This window comes from Nycticebus coucang, chromosome 3, assembly GCF_027406575.1.
Source record: "Nycticebus coucang isolate mNycCou1 chromosome 3, mNycCou1.pri, whole genome shotgun sequence".
NCBI lineage: Eukaryota > Metazoa > Chordata > Mammalia > Primates > Lorisidae > Nycticebus > Nycticebus coucang.
Genome location: NC_069782.1, coordinates 31,015,045 through 31,039,019, shown reverse-complemented (window position 1 = coordinate 31,039,019; position 23,975 = coordinate 31,015,045). Strand labels below are relative to the sequence as shown.

General features: G+C 35.4%; 1 protein-coding gene across 1 annotated transcript in view; it reads right to left on the bottom strand.

Annotated features, from left to right (window-relative positions):
• EPYC (epiphycan) overlaps nucleotides 1-18,401 on the bottom strand; it is a 35,113-nt gene extending 16,712 nt beyond the window's left edge. Inside the window, exon 1 of the mRNA XM_053584854.1 lies at nucleotides 18,237-18,401. Coding sequence (XP_053440829.1) covers nucleotides 18,237-18,401 — 165 coding nt within the window. The remainder of the gene's footprint in view (nucleotides 1-18,236) is intronic.
• Nucleotides 18,402-23,975: the final 5,574 nt, after the last annotated feature.

The window sequence follows — 23,975 nt, the reverse complement described above, 5'->3', positions numbered from 1 at the left end:
AAAAACATAATACAAAGATCACTACTACATAAGACTTTGATTTTAATCATCATGGCACGTGCATGACATCTTGACCTAGTAGCAGGAGGGTACATCTTGGATTTGATTGGTTTGCAGTACTTGATTTATTTCTTTTGTCTTGATTTCTTCTTCTTAGAACTGTAGATAATTTAAGTCATGATAGACTGAGCTTACAAGTACAATCTGTGTCCTGAAAGAGGAAATCTATACCAGGGATGACAGATGCATAGCCCACAGACGGTGACCTGGGTAGAGCTAGGTCTCAGCAGATGTCAGCCTAGGAGATAATTGCCGAGAAGAAAGGTCCTTACATCTGCCTCAGGGTCTGCACCCTGCGCAGCCTTGACTCCGTGTAAGCAATGCCGCATCTCAATCTAGTCTCAGGATAAAAGGGCCAGAATGACCCCGAAATGTCTCAGATTAGCTTCTGTGCCCTGGAGAAATAAAGACAATTTCTTTATAGAAATAAATTGAAAATTATCTGGTTACAGCTCTTGGATCAGATTGAACTGAAACTTTTGCTAGCAGTATGTATGTTGTTATCGATAATACCACAAAAAAATTTAAGACTTTCATTTTCCAATAATCAGTATTGTTGTCCATAGAGAAATTTCTTCTATAAATGTACTTGGTCCCAGTTTAAGTGACAGTAATGTTTGGTTAAAAATTATTTTGACCAAATCCATTTGTCCCTTAGGAAAAAGCACATCTAAATGACCCATGTACCTATATTGCTACCATGAAACCTACTTCATTCATCTAAATTTCAAAATAAAATCATGAAAAAGTGGTGTGCTCAGAAACACTAGTCACACCTTCTCCTGGGGGCTGGTTGTGCACCTAAGTCCCTTTCCCAGACTTCTTGTTCAGCACGCTAATTACACCTAATTATGATATCACAAATGTTTGCTGCCATTCAACATTGTGTTTGAATTAATAAAACCAAATGTGATTTTTGGTGTGATATTTTGATTTTTAAAAAATCTCAGCACTTCATCTACAGATAATTTTCCAATGAAAATAATGTTATATATGTGTGATGGAAAAAAAATACTGTGATAAATTTTACATTACCAGATTTGATCCCTGTCTTCATGAATGAATAAAAAGCTCACTAAGTGAAAGTGTGAATTTGTGTAGGTTGGAACTTTTACCGGTTTCCAAAGTTATCTAATCAATCAGACTGGTGTCTATGCCAGGCATTATGCTTAAGTTATGATCAACTGTCCATTTTACTTGTTGAAGTTTAAATTTACATTGGCCAGCTGATTTATTTTAGTCAATAGAATGTGCTGGGTCTACATCAATTTGAAGGGTTTTCCTCTGAAACACTGCAAATTTCCATTTGCTTTCTAGGAATCCTGCCTAGTCAACATAAACAGAATGTGGCCGGCCTGATGGAAGATGAGAGAGAGAGAGAGTGTGTGGTGGAGAGGAGCAGCCATCCCTCCTGAGACCAACCAGCCAGCCCTGACCTAACTCACCATCTTGTCACAGGTCTCTGAATGAGCCCAGTCCAAACCAGAAGCACAGCAGAGCCCAAATCGCAGAGCTACACAGCTGTGAGCTAAATAAATGGTTGTTGTAAGTCACAGAAATATGGGATGACTTGTTATAGAGCAAAAACTGATACATATTTTACATTGCACTTGTGAATATTTGACTAATAGCCATCTCCCCATGAGGGTACATACAATGTATTTCTTTTCTTTGTCACCATTATATTCCCAGCTCCTGCCCCCTGAGCGCCTAGCTGTTAGTTCCCTGCAAATAAATATTGTTGAATCAATACAGGTAAACAGTGGCATTTTTTGATACATTGCTTTGTACAATGCAGGGTAAGAAAACATTATAACATGGTTAAAGGTACCTGAGAGAGTAGGTGTGAAAATAAATTAGTTATGGCTCCCAGACAGCTCCATGATTGCCCAAGAACATGCATAGCAGGAGCAAACTCATTGTGAAAGGCAATGAAAGGGGGGGTGCTTTGAATTCCTTTGGCGAAACTAGCTTTGAATCTATGGTTGATCTAAAATTATTAGGAATGTTAGGAATGTTCAATATTTGAGGGAAAGATGGAGTTTTGTAACCAAAGGTAAAGCACCTCTTTTGCACAACTTCAGGAGGCGCTATTCATGGAGTATTCTGTGTGAATGGTGGTCCCGGGATGTGTACAATGCAATATCCCTACTTGAGTCCATACCAGCTCTAAGTGATCAGTTAACCAATCTTCATGTTTAGGTTTCCCTTTTCTTTCATATATATATATATATATATATATATGAAAAGATAAAAAAAATTATATATATATATATAAACGTTTGTCCCCCCATGAGACGCATATAAATATTTTATATATTTAATTAATATATTAAATATATTTAATATAAATAATATATAAATTTTATCTTAGCCACATGCTTTGCATACTGACCTCACACCCTAACGTAGGCAGAGATGGAAATGTTTTATTAATATTCCCTTTGCAAATGGTACATAAGAACAGTCCAGAAAATCCCAGAAGAAAAAGCATAAGAATGTACACACCAAGATACTTGTTAATTCATTGGTATTCATTGCAGAATGAGAACGTAATTTTCATTCTAATCTGGGCCGAGACACACTATGAAAATTTTTAGATAAATAATAATTAAGAAAAAGAAAATCATTTGATTACTGTATTTTCTCAAAATAATCTCAACAGCATTCTACACACTTTTGCATTCTTCTAAACCATTTTTGAAAACACCCTTCCCACTCATTTTCTTCAAGTGCTGTAAACTCATTTTCATAGGTGTGAACAGCTTCTTCTGTGCTGGAAATCTTCTTCTTTTTTTACGTTAGAGAACAGGGAACACTGACATGGGGCCGGGTCAGTACTGTAGAGTGGAGGAGTCGTAAGTTCAACCTCTATTGTCTCCAGGAACCGAATGGTGTGATGTTAGCTGGAGTAGATGCTCTGGCATGTGCGAGACGATCCTCCGCAGTCCTGTCCTTGGCTGCCACTCTTGAAGCTCCCTCCAAGCTTCTGGTAGACTTATTATGATGTACTCCTTAGCAGTAACAGTTCTTTGTTCCTCCCAAGGAACAGTTGGGACGTGACCACTTTTGGAGAAGAAAGTTGCCACCATTTTCTTTCTGACCCTCAGGCACTTTTGTTAGTGGATTTTCACTGGGAAAAATCCACACTGTGGACTGACTCTTATTCTCTGGATCAAACTGGTAAACCAAGATTGCATCACCAGCAATGATGTCAGAAACGCATCTATACTCGCTTCCATCAAAGCTGACCAGCATTTCTTCTCACTGTTCAAAACAGATGAGCTTTTGCTCATCTGTCAAAGTGCGAGGCACCCATAGGGGTTAAACTTTCCTGACTCAAAGATCATCCTGCAAGATTTTGGACACTGCCAGCGATCCAATCTGTAGTGCTCTCCAGTGACTTTAAATGCTACTCTATTATTTTTGTGAAGCTTTTTTTCCACAGTGGCTATCTTCGGTCTCTGTGGTTGCCACACACCCCTTCCTCTCCTTGTCTTTCAGTGAAGTTCTGCCTTTTCTAAATTCTTGAGACCAGCAAAAAATTGTTGCATGTGTAAGAGTAAAGTCCCTGAAAGCCCGTTGCAAATGTTCAAGCATTTGAGACTCATTTAATCTACTTTTAAAATCATTAGAAAATTGTGACATGTAAGTGGTCTCCTCCCAGCTCCATAGTTGGTGCTGACTGAATGCAAGGTGGACAGAAACAAATGAAGGTCTCCCAGCAACACGGATCGGCCGAACTAGGTAAACCTTGCACGGGTGTATCAGAAAGGACACTGCTGCTGACTGCGTTTCTTGGAAGTAAAATAATGGACTATACCATAGTCTGCCTCAAAACTTTTGTAATTACCTTTGTAGAATCGGAATAATAATGCCTATTTTAGTGAAGATTCATCTAGAATTAGGGATAGTGTCACTTTGAGATCGCTGCTCCAAGATTGAAGTCTCTTTAACCTGTTTTCATGATGGAAAGGTGATCTTAAAAATGCATAATGAGAAGGCCTTGCGCCTGTCTTCTTCAGAGAAGTTTCTCTTCAAATCCCTTGCCCAGCCTGCGATGGGATCCCTTGTTTTTTTCTTGCTGATGCGTTTGAGTTCTCTGTGGATTCTGGTTATTAAACCTTTGTCAGAGTTATACCCTGCAAATATCTTCTCCCATTCTGAGGGCTGTCTGCTTGCTCTGCTTACTGTGTTCTTAGCTGTGCAGAAGCTTTTTAGTTTGATCAAGTCCCAGTAGTGTATTTTTGAAGCTGCTTCAATTGCCCGGGGGGTTCTCCTCATGAAATACTCACCCAGACCAATTTCTTCAAGGGTTTTCCCTGCATTCTCCTCTAGTATTTTTATAGTTTCATGTCTTAAGTTTAAATCTTTAATCCAATGAGAGTCTATCTTAGTTAATGGTGAAAGGTGTGGGTCCAATTTCAGTCTTCTGCAGGTTGCCAGCCAGTTCACCCAGCACCATTTGTTAAATAGGGAATCTTTTCCCCACTGAATGTTTTTAATTGGCTTGTCAAAAATCAAATAGCGGTAAGTAGCTGGATTCATCTCTTGGTTCTCTATTCTGTTCCAGATATCTACTTCTCTGTTTTTGTGCCAATACCATGCTGTTTTGATCACTATCGATTTGTAGTAAAGTCTGAGGTCTGGTAGTGTGATTCCTCCTGTTTTGTTTTTATTTCTGAGTAATGTCTTGGCTATTCGAGGTTTTTTCTGATTCCATATAAAACGAAGTAATGTTTTTTCAAGATCTTTAAAATATGACAGTGGAGCTTTAATAGGGAGTGCGTTGAAATTATATATTGCTTTGGGTAGTATGGACATTTTGATAATGTTGATTCTTCCTAGCCATGAGCATGGTATGTTTTTCTCCCGAGCCCTTGGAAACTGCTTTTTGACTCTTAACTCTACCTGTGATGGTAATAAAGCTAAAAATAAAAATAAATTAAAAAAAATGCAGCCTAGAAAATTTAACTTCAGAAAAGAGTAGTTTTTTTGAGAAATATTGAAGTTATTGAACATGAGCAATGTAGTCGCTATGGAGACTATTTCTGACATGGAGAAGAAATGTTTCATTGGATATCATCACGGGCTAGATGAAAATTATGACAATAACTGGCGTGGATTCTGTGCTCATCGAAGAAAACTTGTGCTGAATAATCCAGCTTCTTCTTCTTGTCTGAGAACAAGGGGCTCTCTATAGGAGAAGTTAGCATTGTCATTACTGGGAAATGCTTACTCACATTATAAATTCATAAATAGACTTACTTGTTTGTCTTTTAAGCTTCATATGATTTTTGCATGACATTGTTCATCAACCTAGAAACTAATATGACCATGACTGACTGACTATGTTTATAAAATTTAGTTGCTAAACCTAAAGGCTAAAAGGCCTTGCCAAGGCTTTGTGGCTCAATAGGAGTACTCGACAGTCAGTCAGTCATTCTCAGAAAATGACAATCATGACGAGTTTCATCTGACGTTGATGTAGGAGAATTGTGAAATAACCAGCATTTGTTAAGACTTCCTCATACTTTTGTGATGAATAAGCATTGTGTCAGAGCAGCCTACTTGTGCATCATGGAGAGGGACAATTCCATGTGTGTATGTGTTTCCTTTCTCTTCTGGACATTCAGCTAAGACACATTTCCTACTTTCTTTGAATCTAGGTTGGGTCATGTGGGAGAGAGGAAGTGACAGTGAATATTTGGTCCAAGACAGTGAAAAACAAGTATACTTTCTCCTCGTTCTTTCTCTTCCCTTAATCTGTCAGTGAAAGAAAGACTTAAGTCTTTGAAGTCTGAAGTGGAAGAAGTTCTAGCATAAAAGAACTTTAGATCGCTGTGTAATTACAAGTAGAAAAGTAGGACAAAGCAGTATCCTTTGACTTACGCTGGACAATCATGTCAACAAGATATAAGCTTTCATCGTGTTAAGCCACTGAGGCTTTAGAGTTGTTTTTTACAGCTACTAGTGTAACTTGCCCCAGTATTTTAAATTTACTGTTTCCTAATTATATGGGGGGAGTGATTTTTAACATTTTTATGGGCTGGTTTACCTAGCACCTATCATTGACAGAAAAAAGTACATGCACTTTTTTTTTTTAATCTATTCTCTCTGATTTCCTTTTTACAAACAACTCTTCTTTGATCTTGGTTATTTTGTGTAGTACTTACTTAAATATTATACCAACAAATTTGAGTAAATGTATCATTATTTCAATTTATTTATTTTGAAATCTCAAGATTTTATTAACACTTCAAAATGAACATTTATTAACAAATAAATATTTACAAGTTGAATATGAAAATTAGTTAATGGCTTCATGTTTTTATCTAATAATATAAAATTATCATAACTGATGTTGACTTGCTAGGATAGCATGCATTTTGAACGTGGAAATGCTTTTTAGTTTTCTTCCCAATCTATCCCAGTGTATGGTTATTCTTTTTTAATTTATAAGTCTAAAAGATAATGCTTATTTGCATTTAATGTAATGTCTAAGTGAAAAAATTAACTCAATAAGAGACAAGAAGTGACTTAATCATACCCCAATACTGTCTAGGCTTTGCTTTTTGGTTGTTTTGTTTTTTGAGATGTCACTATTTTTTTCTTTGTTCACATTTTTATTTTCTAATTTCCTTTTCTTATTGTCAGAAAATGGCAATATTCCATTTGAGTTGCCAGAAACATTTTTTACTTCAGCTTTATCCCAGTTTAGTCAAGATGCCATTCACCGTCATCTCCTTAGGCTCCAGAAACTTAATATGCTTCTTAAAATATATTATCTAGTTCTCACTAAATGTCTCCAAATAATATTGGTAGAGAACTTTGGCAAAGACTTTAGAAACATTATCTAACAGGAAAGTCAGTTCATATTCTCTTTCTCCTTACTGCTCTTGTTCTCCATGTACAGGTGCCAGAACAATTTAGAAACTTTAGCGTAAACCAAAATCAGTAATGTCATGAGGATGAGGGTGTAGAAGTTGGTCACAGTCAAGGTAATTGAAATCAAAGACACAGGACTGAAAACCACGATATTTGGAATCTTCCAAATTCTAGCTCTTTATCTTTGATGGAGTAATTCCCTAAATTTTTCATCCTAACACAAAAACAAATTGTTCCTTCTAACAACCTTTATCAAGGCACAAAGTATAATAAGCCAAGCATTTTAATTTGTAAAACTTCTTTGCATAAAACTACTGCTTATTTAGGAGGAAGAAGATGATAGTGATAATGACTATATTATCACAGGGTAACTATAGACATTTTGAATAGAACAAAAATGTGCTTTTACAGAGGATGCCCCAGAGAGGCCCAGGTAATAGCTGATTGCCTTTGGAAGGGATAATTATTATATATACTTTTATTCTACTGTCCCTTATCAGTGGCAAGTTCTTGCAAAATTTTATATATTTAGAGACCTAAATTTATATCTGAGGGGCAGACTTGTTTTAAATAAGTTCAAAAGACTGTGTTAACCCAGAATGCCAGCTTGAGTATTCCCATTGTCATCGACACATTCTGTGTAGATAGACCCACTTGGGAAGTTAAATATAATAGTGTTGACAACCACAGAACCAGAAAAAAGAACTCTAGATAAATCAGCTCTCTAATAGCAAAAGGCAAAATAAGGGCTGTTTCCCAAGGAATCAAAATCTTTACATGTGCTAACTATCATACTATTTTTTTTTGCAGTCATTAGCATAATAGAAGTTACCCTGCTGGGTGGTGCCTGTGGCTCAGCGGGTAGGGCGCCGGTCCCATATGCCGGAGGTGGTGGGTTCAAACCCAGCCCCGGCCAAATTAAAAAAAAAAAAAAAAAAAGAAGTTACCCTGCTAATAGAAGACCTTTGAATGGTATTTTATGGACCTTGAATATAAGCCTCTGGGGTTTTCCTTTTTCTTTCTGCTACCAAAATTTACTATCCTTTTCAGTCTCCAATCTCTCTTTATATATCTTATAGATTCAATGTAGTACAGTATTTCTTATATATGATTTCTTTTCATTTTCATTTCTTTAATCAGAGTTTTTGATATCAAAACACCAAAGAGAACATACTTGTGAAAAGATCTGATCAAGCATCAATATTTTAATATATATTTTCCTTGTTTTTTTCAAATGTGTCAAGAAATACAATGTATAATTATATACTTGCATACATGTCATTTAACACTTTAAAGCCCTCACTGAAAAAGAGAACAAAAACAAAATATTCCCCGAGAGAGTTATGAGATTATACCAAAAGATCAAATATCTGAATTACAGATATTCCTGAAGAAGATGGCCCTAATGGCATTGATGCTGTATTTTAAGACATAATGGTGGAGAATTTTCCTAGCATTGTGAGAGATACAGAAATTTAAATAGTACATAGTTTCAGAACCTCAATGTGACTCAATCCAAATAAAGCCTCTTCTGGAAAAACGGTAGTTAACTTTTCCAAAGTTAATATGAAAAAGAAAATCCTACAAGCAGCCAGGCTATGAAAAATCTACATACAAAGGGAAAACTATCAGGATGACTGTAGATTTTTCAGCTGAAACTTTTCAAGCCAGAAGAGCATGATCATCAAACTTCAACGTTCTTAAACAAAACAATTTTTAGCCCAGGATGATGTATCCTGCTAAAATGTTTCATATGTGATGGAGAAACCAAATATTTTACTGACATACAAATGTTGAGGAAATGTGCCATAACTAGACTAGCTCTGCAGGAAATATTCAGATTCATTCTTCATACTGAACAGCATGGTGGTCCACCACCAAAGTCAACATGCCCAGGCTCCACATGGTGCAAGTGATAAAATTAAGTTCTGGACCTCTGCAAAACAAGATAACCCAAACTCCACCATACCTATTGATTATCTCAACAAACATGAATGGCTTGAATTCCATTGATGCTGAAGAGGCTGGTTGAGTGGATACAAAAGCTCAAACTCAGTATCTGTTGTCTCCAAAAAACACACCTAACCTTTAAGTAGCTTCCATGTACACCAAAGACAGTCAAACTGAGAATCAAATCAAAGACACAATTCTATAGGGAGAATTATGAAACACTGAGAAAAGAAATAACAGATGACATAAATAGATATACAAATATATCATGTTCATGGATCACTAGAATATAATTCAATGCAATTCCCATTAAAATACCAACGTCATATTTTGCAAGTCTTGAAAAATAGTTCTACATTTTGTGTGGAAAAAGAAAAGCCCCCTAATAGCTAATTACTTCTTACATAACAAGAACAAATCTAGAAGTAGCACTTTACCAGACTTCAGGTTGTACTACAAGGCTGTGGTAATCAAAACAGCATGATAACGATGTAAAAATAGAGACATGGACTTATGGATGAGAACAGAGAACCCAAATGTGAAATCATCCTCACATTGCCACCTGATCTTTGACAAAGCAAACAAAACATACACAGAGGTAAATAATCCCTGTTCAATAAATGGTTCTAGGAAAACTTGATAGCCATATGTAAAAGACTGAAAGAGGAGCATCATTTCACACCACTCACAAAAAAGAAATCACAATAGTTAATAAACTTAAGACATGAAACTGTAAGAATGCTAGATGAAAGTGTTGGAAAAACTCTTATAGATATCAGCCTGGGGTGGAATTTATGAGGAAATCCCTGATGGCAATCACAGCAACAAAAAATAAATAAATGGGACCTGATCAATTAAAAAAAAATCTGCACAGACAAGGGCACAATCAGTAAAGCAAATAGATAATCTACAGAGTGGGAGAAGATATTTTCATGCTACACATAGGATAAAGGCATGATAACCAGTAACTACAAAGAAATCTGGAAAATTAACAAAAAGATCCAATTTCCCCATTAACAATTGGGCAAAAATCATGAACAGAAACTTTTCTAATGAAGTTAGACTAATGGCCAACTAACACATGAAAACAAGGCTCCATGTCTCTAATCATCAGGGGAATGTATATCAAAACCACACTGAGATATCACCCAACCCCAGTGAGAATGGCTTACATCATAAAGTCCCAAAGCAGCAAATGCTGGTGTGGATGTGGAGAGAAAGGAACATTCATACACTATTAGTGAGACTGCAAACTTGTACAACTCCTGTGGAATGCAGCATAGAGAGTCCTCAAAGAACTACCAGTAGACCTACCATTTGATCCTGCAATCCCACGACTGCGTATTTATCCAAAGGAAAAAAAGACATTTTATAAAAAAGACAGTTGCACTTAAATGTTTAAAGCAGCACAATTCACAACTGCAAAGATCTTGAAGCTATTCCTCAGTGTGACTATTATGTCAAAAATTGGCTTCCAAAGATGTTACAAACCTCTGAGCTGTTTAGCCAAAGTCATGAAAGACGTGTTCTTATGAGTTTAACATACAGGCATGTAGATGTGTTAAGCGAGATAGAATTTTGCTTTAAACATGAGCCTGGTGCTCAAATTTATTTAAGTGATCCATATTAATTATCTAAAAAATGTGACTATGAATGCCTGCCAATGAAAGCTGTATCTTATTTTCTATTTTATCTTGAAATGGATGACGAAGAAACATATTTGGCAGAGACTGTTCAATCTCCATATTTCTGACAAAGCAGCTTTCAGTTCAAAAGGATCATCTTACCCTTCTCTCCCTTAAATACTTTGACAGTGTAAAGAGATACTTGGCTACTGTGTTAATTGTAATCATTTGAAAATTGTTGCTTTTCTAATTCCTAATAATCAAATTACTTAATTTCAGGAAAAAACCGTCAATATTGGACACAGATGAAAGAAGTGAAGATTAAAGAGAAGCAGCAGAAAAGTAATGGAGGCTTTTAATGCCAAAGTCTCTGCTTTGGTATTAAAAGAATCTGGTTTAAATTTTACACTGAGATCCTCTGGCTGAATAACCTTGAAAAAAATTTCTGACCTTCAGTTATTCATATTAAATGGGTACAAAAATATCTTCTTTGCAAGGATGTTTGAATAAATTTATGTTTGTGATCTCATAAATAATGTATAATACAAATACAAAGATGTTACTAGCGAAGACTATCAGTATTTTTTTCCACCATGAACCTCCATGATTTTTTTGTTTGTTTTAAGATTTTAAAATACTGTACCTTAAAATTAGGATCAATTGGTTCAATAGTCATTTTAAAAGAATCATGGAAATAGATCAGACAACCATATTAAAATCTCATTAACAAAATTCTTTCCTCCCTTCCTCCAAAGTATTCTCAGTGAAGAGGGAGATTAGCTTTCTTCTCCCATACCCTGAAAATAATATTAATTCAGGGGAATAATGTTGTTACTCCAATATGAAGTTTTTGATGTGCAAACCATCTGTTTGAAACTTTAACATAACTGTATAAATTAGCCAAAGTGAGACCTAATTTCAAATATAAATACATATATTGTAATCTTTTGGTACCAGAGTAAAGAAATGGTAGGGATATTACTAATTTAAATATGTTTTGTTCAGAATGCATACAAATTATTTTTGACACAGCCTACACTTTAACGTTAACAAAGTTCTATACCAATTTATTATATTCAGAAAACCTAATGTGAAGATCCTTTTTATATATCATTATCTGAAGTGGACTTTGATATTTGTAAATTTTCCAGAGTTATCTTCATTGTCCTTAAGTAGTTTATGTTATTACTGGGGATCCTGAAATTATTTTGTGCGGCACCATACTCTTTTGATGACAGTTGAAAAGAAATCATTTCTCACTTGATAATTGATACAATTGCCTTCATTGAGTTTTCCCCCATTCCTACAACTTTGCTGAATTTAATTTTTAGTCCTTTTGATGAAACTTACAACTTCTTCATTTAGAAATACAATGTTCAAGCTGAATTAATTTGGCTTAATGGCAATTTTCTTTGTAAGAATGACTTGAAACAGTCTAGTTTGTTTTCTTTATGACAAAGAACAATTATCATCAATTTAATCGTTAATGAAGTGGTCATAGCAATGAAAGCAACTCTCATGTAAGGTTTCAGTGGACAATTCTTACTGATATTCCTTTTTGCATTGTTCTTGTTATTTACTGATGAATGCACATACCCTCTCATTCTGGAAAGGATATGAGACAATTTTTAATTGTCATACTTCAAAAAATCTACCTGAGGTATTAGGGTGACAGAACAATAAAGATGGGGGAAGTTCTATAAATCCAGAGAAGGATGACACAAAAACTGGGCTCCAAGTTTTTGCACAGGCAAGAGAAATTCACAAGCACAATAAGTTACACAATATAGAACCTAAACTACAAGCAAATTCCTTAAAAAGTTGAAGCCCATTCTGACACTGAGGGCTGAGAGAAATTTCTCCTACATATTCTCATAAAGATGGTTGTTCAATATCATTGTGAATCCTCCACACCATCTTACAGTAAATATAATTAAGAACTCCATAGTGTTCTGTAAAGGAGAGAATAAGTCTAATTACCTAGACGAAGCCAAGTAAATTTTACTGGAAGAATGGTAGTTTTACTGAAAGAACAGCTCAGTAAAAAGCCCCCATAAATACAGTAGAACCTCCACAGTTGATCACCTTCCTATAATGACCGGACATGCACCACACGTATCTCTCAGTACAGTAGGCCTAGTCCTTGACCAGCTTACTACAATCCTTTGGTTGTCATCTTCCTGAAGTTCTATTATATCAACATTGCTACTGAACACTGCTGGGAAGAGATGCTACTCATGGGCAGACTCAATGTCTTTCTTTGGAAACAAGGTGAAGCCCCCTCCAACCTAAGGGAAACGTAATAGCAGTAACCCAAAACTATGTCGTGAAAATGGAAATTTCAAATGACTACCTACATCCAACAAAGACAATATCAATTTAAGCCACTCAAAGAATACCAGCCTTAGAACAATGTAGTTTTCTGATGAACACTTGCAGGCAAATAAAAAAAAAAAATGTGTCCCTAGACTACTACATATATGAGAGAGACACCTACACAAAAAACACACTCATCCGGAGGGTGCCAAGAAAATGTACACCCACAAAAAAAAAAAAAGAAAGGAAAAAAATGTACCAAATTTGCAATACTCAAGTTACATTCGAATTCTGCAACATGCACCTTTTGTTATTGATATATGTTATTATAATATTAATACATTTTTTTCTTTCTAAAATGTGTCTATATTTTTGGCACCTTCCGTGAGTTTGTGTATGTGTGTGTATGTAATTACATTACTTGTTATTGTCCAGAACTTAGACGTATATTGAAGAATGCATATTCACAATTATTCTTTGAAATAGCCTTAAGTGATTCTTTTTTAGAATAATTGGATAACAGAGTCGGTTATGTATAAAACTTACTTCTAGTTCATGTTATCCACCCACAGAAGGATGCTTTTCTTTCTCGTTTAGGAGTGTTGGAGCACCTGGCATTCAGTTTGGCTAAAATCAATGTCAAGTTAAAAGGACATTTGGAACAGGATGGAAAATAAATGAAGGATAATACATCTTTTATTACCCTGCTGGAAATTATTTTCTGATATAAGAAGATACCATCAATATGATTATATGTCATTACTGACTTTTTCAAGTTATTTAATTAACTGTTCCTGTCTCAATATCCTCATCTACTGAATGGGAAAAACAACAGGAATTCATAGTTTTGTTGTGAACAGTATATGAGGTAAGACATATAACATGACTCAGATAGTTACCTGGAACAGAACAATTGCTTGCTTAGGGTTAGTTTTTTTTTTTTTTTTTTGTAGAGACAGAGTCTCACTTTATTTCCCACAGTAGAGTGCCAAGGCGTCACACGGCTCACAGCAACCTCCAACTCCTGGGCTTAGGTGATTCTCTTGCCTCAGCTCCCAAGTAGCTGGGACTACAGGCACCTGCCACAACGCCCGGCCATTTTTTTGTTGCAGTTTGGCCAGGGTCAGGTTTGAACCCTTGGCATATGGGCCGGTGCTCTGCCCACTGAGCCACAGGCACCGCCCTAGGGTTAGCTATTGTTTATCAGAAAGCAAAAAGGTTGTGATCATGAAGTCTGTAACCGATTCCCATTCATACCATTAATGGAAAATGAAAGCTTAGTAAAAAGTGAAACAATTTTATGTCATAACAAGTTTATCTACAGGATAACATATAACCATATGATGGAACTGTTGAGTTTAAAACCTGTTCCCAACATAAAATCTTATGAATACTGGATATTCTAGATCAGCGGTTCTCAACCTGTGGGTCGCGACCCCTTTCACATGGGTCGCCTAATATCAGATATTTCCATTATGATTCATAACAGTAGCAAAATTACAGTTATGAAGTAGCAACAAAAATAATTTTATGGTTGGGGGTCCACACAACATGAGGAACTGTTTTAAAGGGTCACAGCATTAGGAAGGTTGAGAACCACTGTGCTAGATCATCAGACATTTATATAAGTCATCAGTCTGGAAATCTGTGAGTGTATATAGTTTTCAAAAACAGAAATACCGTAACGACCTTTCCTTTACCACAGAAGAGGCCATGAATATACCACCACCAGTAGAAATCATCAAAGCTCAACTGAGATTCTCACACTGGATTTTGGGGGCTGGTTTGTCTTATCAAATAGCCAAATTATTGGGCTCACAAGTACAAGATTTGCAGTAACAGCTTATTTCAGATTTGGTTTTCAGAAATGAAAAGTTTCAGTTGTTACGTGTTACATTAATTTTCTATTGCTGCCATAAATTCAGCAGCTTTATTCTATATCCATTTTTTAGTTCACAGTTTCTGTGGGTAAAAATCCATGGATGGCCTAAGTTCTCTGTTCAGCAAGTCATGAGACCAATGTCAAGATGATAGCCGGGGCTGTGTTCTTATGTGGATCTGGGGTTCCTCATGTCTGTAGGTGTGAGGTCCCCAAATGCTTACTGGCTACAGTTTCTCTCACCATCTGGAGGCCTCCTGTATTCCTTGAGACATGGACCATCTTTAAAGGTAACCAAAAACATTTTACCTTGCCTTAAACCCCTTTCATGATTCAAATGTTGTCCATGAAATCAAGATGCTGATTAAAGGGATGGTCAAGCCCACCTAGATAATTTCCCTTTTTAAAATTCAACTGTGCCATATAATGTAACCTAATTATAGGAATGATATCCACATTTACTCATGATCTTAAGGATAATACAGAATATGGACACAGTGGGTAGTGGACCTCTTGGAGAATGTCTTGGAATTTTGCCTACAACGTATGTCAACTCCTCAAGGATCCAAGGATTTATCAGCTAAAGCTGTAGACCAAGGGTTCTACAATTCTCACAATATATGAGAAGAAAAAGAACTGGCTTGTATTTTAGAAGTATTATTCAGTTACACTCCAAATTTATAATTTTACAATAAAAGGTGCATTTTGTACAGATGAGATGAATTTTAGGCTAAAACAGGCAGAAACTTACCCTTGTCATTGAGGAGAAAATAATGAAGAATCTGTTCCCATCATTCTCCATGTGTTTTATTTACTGTGAATTTTTTTTTTTTATCAACCGTATCCTAGATGATTTTGTTACTAGTATTTAGTCAGAATGTGTCATGTAGGATCAAGAACATATGAAATAACTGGTCCTATTATGTAAAAATGAGACAAACAAGTTTCCCAAACATCACTAAAAATTGGGCTTCCAATACTGCTTCAAGACATTTATACCATGAGAAATTATGTTCTAGAATCCATTCACATGACTGGATCTATTAACTTTATTTAACATAATCCCACAAGGAAATGTAAAATCATTTCGCGTACAAAATAATTTATATTAATTTGTCATTATCTGAACCAAAGTTCTTCTAAATTTTGTTTCTTGTCATCTTAATCACTTTATCTTATTATTTTTGTGTTTGTATTTGCATATTCAGTGGTACTGTGTGTGTGTGTGTGTGTGTGTGTGTGTGTATGGATTGGTTGATTTTTTTTTGTTACTGGACCAACCCTATAAATATATCTTTAAAAATTATTTATAGTTTATGTTTTAAGAAGGAGGGAGAGGTGGGGGAAAGGAAGAGCAGAGAGAGAGAAGGAGGGAGAGGGGTGGGGTCTTGGTGTGTGCCACACCTTTTGGGGCCAAGGCACAATTGTAAGAGGGACTTTACCTAACAAATGCAATCAGTGTAACCTGGTTTCTTGTATCTTCAACGAATGCTCAACAATAAAAAAAAAAAAGAAAAAAATACATTATTTTTTCTTATAGTACTTGTACATGTGTATTTATATCTGTAACAACATTATCAATCTATAAACTGATTTCGGATGATGAGTTTATCAGAAAGTATTGTTAAGTCAGGGACAAATGATACATTTCACTCAATCACAAGGGATTGTCAGTTGCTCTTTGCAGCTCTCAATCATTGAGAATTCTATGTCTGGCTAGCACTAGAATTGTTTGGAAATAATTCTGTGGAAAACTAGGGATGTTGGCATTGGGTAAACATACTTGCTACATATTTAATATTTTACAGGAGGTTGCTATTCCAGAATCTGGAAATATTGGGTAAAGATTGTATATTAAATAACATTTATATAGCTGGATAGTACGAAAAACTTCAGAATTCCATGAGAATGTCTGAGGCTTAATGGACAATGAAAAGGACCCTCGCAAACAGGGATGGGTCAAAGGCATTTGGAAATACAGCTCATCTTCTTTACACTTTTACACGGCCAAGCCTTGGTCCTAAATGTATTTTTTCTATTGTGCATTTGGTCTTGTGAAAAGAATAAACAGGATCCTTGAATCTATTCTTCGACCCTGCTCAAAATGTAGCATTCATTATGGTAATTGTCAAATCCCATTGGTCTAATGGAATTTTTTGGGGGTGTGTGTGTGTGTGGAGAATGAAAAGTATGTTGAACTAAAATATTTATTTTGGGAGATAAACTAAGCTATGTCATAACTTTTTAAAATGTATTTTTATGCAAGATGGAAAAGAGCAAATGAATTAACTACCAAATAAATGTCTTATACTTTACATTGATGTGTTAGGTTAGAGATAAAGAAGTCATGTAGAGCAAGATTTATGTGAATGATCATAAGTTTCCAACATAAAATCTCATCATAACAGAAGCCATACAGTGGAATGAATCAAAGAGTGAATATTAATAAAGAATTAAAAAGTAGAGTCACAATCAAATGTGCAGAATTGATCTGCTACAGAGCCTAAAACTTTATTAAGGAGAATGAAAAGGAGAGAGAGAGATGAGTTGGAAAAGGAAGAAGGTAGTGAGGGTGGAAGTGAGAAGGGGAGGGAAGATGCAGGAAAAGGAGAGAGAGAGGGGGACGACTTCTCAACACTATCATATTGTGAAAATCTGACTTCTATTTCACAAGGCAACAAACAATATTGAAAATATTTACTATCTTCTTAATACATTTAAGTTCATTGCAAATTAGATATATTATTCTGTCTAAATATTTCATATTTCTTGGCTATCAAAGTAATTGTTCTAAGGAGATGCATACTTGAAACTCCCCAAAATATGTCATGATTCTTTAAAGGTGATGTAATTATTTTTGTTTATTTATAATTAGTTTTGTCAATGTTGTACATTGGCTACACTCTAGCACTTCAAGGTCTATTTGCTTTCTTATTCATAAAAATTAGCCTGTATCCTTTAGTTATATAAAAAGCTTCATATTTAGTTAGGAACATGTCATATCAGATTTACGTGATGGGCTACAACTTTGCCAATTTTTGTTCTTGAGAGACAATCACCGAGGCTAGCACATTCACTCTTAGGACACAGTAGCCTTTCCACCCATTATCCTCTCTCTGTATTCTTCTTGTTTTCTGCTAATTCATTTAATCTCTCATCTTCCTCCCTTATCCCAAATCATCCTCATCACTGCATACATATTATTTTAACTTTGCTTACTGTCACTGATTGCCTTTTCCTTTAATTTTCTTTGCTGCAGTCTGATAGAAATTTATTTTTGTTTTCATTTTAGTGAAGAAATTTGATAAAAAAAATACTATGAGCTTTAAGAAATCAAAAGACTTAGTATGAATTTCCAAAAGATTGAAAATGTTCTGAAGAGAAGAGGTTAATATAAAATTATTAACATAAAAGCCTGTCTACCTATAAATAAGCAAAAATCTGTTTGAAGAGAATAAACCCCAATCACTCCTCATGTTATGCTTTACAAGGTCTCCATGGTGGGAGGAATCAGTTACCTCAGCTTGATCAATAGGAATGTTTTCATAGTTGTATAAATTATCCAGGTCTTCCAACATGGCATCGTAGGTTTCTGAGTCATAGTTGATGGATGGTAGAGTTGGGGCAGCCACAAGAGCATCCAAGATAACAAGGCCCAGAACAAGTCTTGCTAATATTTTCATGTTTCAAACTTCCTGATCATAAAATATTAAAATGAATGAATATTTAACTGATAATAATTTATAAATAGTTTGTATTAAATAGAAATTATAAATCAATGTTAGCTTAAAGGAATTCAATCTGGTGGCTTTCCTTCCATGGATAATTAACACACAAGAAGTTATACGGCTTCTGAAGATCATTGCTATCCCAAGTCCAAATCAATCCACACAATAATCCATCTTTGTACAGTGGATATTTTGATTACAGTGAAACTGACTTCATTTTACAGAGAAAAATGGAGGAAATGGAATGCAGAAAGATTGTGAAACATTTATTCACAAAAGCCTCTTAAATATGTCTAAGAGTTTTACCATTTAATAAGTGTTAAGGTTCTTTTTTTTATTATTATTATTGTTGGGGATTCATTGAGGGTACAAGAAACCAGGTTACACTGATTGCATTTGTTAGGTAAAGTCCCTCTTTCAATCGTGTCTTGCCTCCAAAAGGTGTGGCACACACCAAGGCCCCACGCCCCTCCCTCCTTCCCTCTCTCTGCTCTTCCTTTCCCCCCAAGTGTTTAGATACTTACACGAGCTCTGGGATACAGAGTTGAGAACAATGATGATGACTTACACCTGCCATATCATTTCTCAGATGAGGAAAATGAGGCAAAGGTGGTTAGTGATACCCCTAGAACTGTTTCCTAGAAAGCCCGAGAAAACCTCTGGAGAAAGCCTCACAGGTTTTCTCCTGAACAAAATTACGAATTTTTAATTTTCTTGCTACTTCTTTGTTGTCTCTGGGTATCTGAATATATACATAATTTATACATAATATGTACATAATATGTACATAAGTTAATGCCTCACTCAACACTTTTCAAAATGTTCTTAACTAAATATGAAAGATTTTTTCCTTTTGTTCTTAATATTTTATTTTAGTATTTCATATCTATGATTTGAACTCAGAATCAATAGGAATACACATCAAAAAACATCATATGGCAAGATTCACGTAGAGGAGGATTTGCATGCACTTGGTATTAGAGCCATCTTTTGATCTGTAATTATTTAATAAATATAATTCTTACATTAGGGAGTTCAACCAAAATATAACAATATTAACTATTTTAGTTCTACATACTCTAATGAATACATTTAGTTTGGGGGGAAGCTTCATGTTTTTAAACAGTTAAGTTGGCCCTCTGAGAATAATATTACCTAATGATCACTTACTGAGTAGACAAAGTATAAAACTTTTTATCAAGCATGTCTAGTTTTATAAAGTTTTATATTTTGGATAAACTACTTGGGTTTACTTTAAGAATAGTAGGTATGGTGTTAGTGCCTACGCACACATATAAAAGGGAATTCATGGTAAATATTACTTTTAAACTTGAATGCACTGGCAGACATACTGACCTTCAGCTACTTGAAAGAAGGTCTTTATGAAGCAGGTTTAGGCAGAAGGATCTGAATTCCTCTGAGAATAAGAAGTAGCACAAGGAGCTCCTTTTTATTCCCTCCTGTGCTTTCTTCCAATATATTTCTTATTCACACTGGATAAACTAAGCCTCTATTTTACCTGCCTTTGCAGAGGTCTTTTCCGGATTGCAGATTTGGAACTGTTGTAGGCAATTACCCATGAAGTCCTTCTTAATAAAACAGTGTGATTTGCAAATCTTCTAGGAACAGTTCTTCCATATTCAAGAGGGAATCATTAACAGATGCTACTACCAACCTAAGAAAATATTTTTCTCCTACACTTCTGGCAACCTCCATTGTTTCAAGAAATCATGCACTTGCTCATACTTTTTCTTAGTCTATACTCTATATTTGATTACAGATGGCTACAATCCAGAGTTTACTTGCATTTGGCGTATCTTCTAACGCTATCAACAATAAGGTCATCTGTGTGAACCTTAAAATAGTGAGAAACTTCTATCTATGTTTAATTTAAAAATTACATTCTTCCTTCAAGCAATGACATCAATGCTTAATGTAGCTTGTAATTGAGACTTAAAACTGTTGTTCACATTATAATATTAGTTCATAATATTTTGAAAAGGCATGTTTGTTTAAAACTTTAAAACACTTAGCTCAAAAAGACATTCTGAAAGCATACTATCGTGATCATTAGAATATTTTTAAATACCTGAAATTTCACTGTTTTCTTCTTTTGCATAATATTTCAACCAATATCAATCAGTAATGCCTGTCTATCCAGGCAAAGGATGTGTGGTCTGTGTCAGGGCACTTGATTTAAGGCATGTATTGGAAACTACTGTAATTTTATTGGCATCTGTCATGACATCAGTATTGAGATCATCTACTTTGTAGCATGTTATTAATTCCTAAGCTAATTCAGAATTTTGCATTTTCCAAAAATAATATAAATTCAATAGCAAAATTAAACCCTATCCATTCAATCTAAGTTCACCAGGAGATATTAAAGCAAGCTGAACTATTTTTTAAAGGTTGTTATATTAGGGGGAAAAAAATCTCTAACCCAAGAAGAAAGCAAGTATAAAAACCTACCTTTGGCTCCGACTTGGTGAAGTGGCACAGAGTGACTGAGGCAGAGGCAGTGGTATTTGCCCCTGACCAATGGATGTGAAATCTGGTCTGTGGGAGGTGGACTTTATAACACTCAACTTTCTGTTTGGAAAAGCTAACCTTGAGAAATACTTCTCAGTCTTTAAAAACCCCAAATTATTTTATAGTCACCCAAACTAGGAAGCAGCATCCAAATTACATAGTATATAAAACTCTTAAAATTATGTTCATGGACTTCAAATTTGCCAGTGTGTTAGCTTAAATTTTTTAAATGTTGGTTTTATGTCTATAACAAAGTCACCAATTAAGAAAAGACGTTAATGAATACGGTGATACCATAGATGAATGTTTCAGAAATGTTCTAATAACAAAAGGTTTTCCCAAATCTTGCATGTCTTGAATTGCTTTCCTTACTTTTCATTAATGTTAACTGAAATTTAGTAAATGTTGCAAAAATCTTACCTGTTCAATATTGCATAAGTAAAATAAGATATCCAAATTATTTTGATTGCTTGGAATGCTTTGATAGCAATGAACAATGAACCTTTTGTATAAAACTTCTGGAAAAAAAGCATGTCCAGAAATCATGCATAAATATGATCTTTGTGTTTTGAAAGAAAGGGGCTCTTTTCTTGTTCATCTGTCAGAGCCAAAAAAACACAGTTATATATATTTTAAAAAATTCCCCTAGAGTATAAGATTTACTTTAGGCTCTTGATACCTGATGTGGTTTATGAAACTGGCTTTTATTACAAGTATAAAAAGAAAATATATATATGTATTAAATGTCCATTCCTCACTTTCACACTGTAAACGTTCTAGAGAAAGATGAAACTTGCATTTTGTACTTGTATTTGCTTTATAGATATCTAGGAGTCTGATTCTCACTTGTGTATAAGGAATCTTTCTTCCATGGCCAGAAGTAAATAGCTGTATTGAAGTTTATTTTATTTTATAATTTTGAGACAAAAATCTCACTTTGTCACCCTGGGTAGAGTGCTGTGGCATCATAGCTTGCAGCAACCTCAAACTCTTAGGTTCAAGAAATCCTCTTGCCTCAGCCTCCCAAGTAGCTGGGTCTACAGGAACAAAAACAGCAAGGACAGTGGGTAAGGAATGAAGTCTACTAAGGCCTCTTGAAAAGTAGAGAGTCCATGATGGAGGAAGGGACTTCTTCCTGGCATGTTTGAGTCTCACCTCATCACACAGAGACTCCCTTCAGATGTAGCACTCTGGAAAGAGGCCTGAATCTGGTGGAATTCCTAGGCTGGCTTTGTTTAACAGTCCGGTCCTACACTGGCTAGTAGGTGGTTTCATATATTATTGTTATTATCTCTATACTTTCTTGAGCACAGTGGTTGTCACTATTCACAGATGGGAAAACTGAGACTCAGAGGTTAAATCAAGAATCACATGTGACACACACACACAAAGAAGAGAAAATCAAATTGGAGTTTCTGTGGTTCAGGTCCCCAGAGATCACTGAGCCTGTCTACCTGTCAGGCTTTGAAAGAGAATCTAAAGAGCCAAGAGCTACAGCTGACTTTTTATATTCTCCCATAATTTGGGGGCTTTTTCAGATTCTTTAGAAGAAAAACAGATTAATAGAATATCCACAAAAATACCTAACATCTCTTCCTCTTTTCTTATTATTTAGTCTAGTACTTTTCATACTTTTTAGGTGGCAGGAATGTGGCATCAATCTAGCCCCTTGCTTCCTGGAAGGTGCTGACTGCACTTATAAAACTACTTCCAGAAATAACATTTCCACAGAATCCTTTGTAGAACTATTGATGTTCACACAATATCTTCCTCAGACCTCAGAACATTGTCTGCCAATGCACTTGAAGTCCCATTTTCATGATAATTTAAAAGCCAAACTAATTGTCTTAGTATAAGATTGAAACCATAAATTATCATTTGTGAACCTTTTCTTACTCCAACCAAATAAGACCTTCCCTTTTCCTTATAGAAATTGACAACTTCATAAGTAGTTTCCTCTGGTCATATCTGGATCCTCACCAATATTTAAAAAATCTATTTTAAACTGTGAGAGCTCAAGTTTTGTAACAATCTCATGAGTTCCTAATCACCACTGAGCAGTAGAAGGGATTAATTGCCAGTTCCAGCCTCTCTCATCCTTGGTAAATATCTTCTAGTCTCATGATAATTTTCTTAATAGAGCCCAAGCTTGGTCATTAGAAACCCTCAGGGGATCAGTTATTGTGACTCCTGGAGGTTATCTAGTAAGGGAGGCTTTGTGCCTTTATCCCGTTAAGCCCCCAAACACTTTTTAAAACCTTTTGGCTACAAGCCTTTACAAAATTAATTAAGCATTGCCCTACTTGCTTACACAGAATTAATTTTTAACAAAGCACAGTCTTTTTCCAATGATTTCTTTCTGTCTGTTCTGTGCCTGTGGGGAGCAGAGAGTGACAGGCACTCTGAGGATAGCCCACGGCTGCCTGCCCTTGTCCCATCCACAAATGGTCACATCATTAAAAATGGCAGGTGGGTATAGAGGCCCTACCCTGCTGGTTATAAAGAATAAAAGCATTGCCTGCAATAATTAGCTACCTTCCTGTAAAGAGTTACTAGAATGAATGTCATGTTGCTCCAGAGAATGTCTACTCCCCAGAAGAGATACAAAACTCCACACTTCTCAGGGTCACCATAAACACATATTACTGTGTTACTGCTACCCCCTAATCTTTTCCAATCTTCTTATCCAAAAACATTTTCAGCCTGACCTCCAATCTACAAACTCACCTTTGTCCTCAGTTCCTTATGGAAAACGTTCCTTGAATTCCTTTGCCTGGAGAGAATCCGGCCTTCTCCTGGACAGAGGTCTTCCTGGGTAGTCCCTTTGAAGTGGAGGGTGATTGTGTCTTCTCATTCACATAATTCAAGGATGCAGAGTTTCTTCTTGTTCTATATTTTCTTCAGAAATTATCTCTTTACTTTTTCTTTTTCTTTTTTTTATGCTGTGGGACATGATTTTTTTCTTTTTTACTTTTTCTTCCATTCTTTTATTCTTTT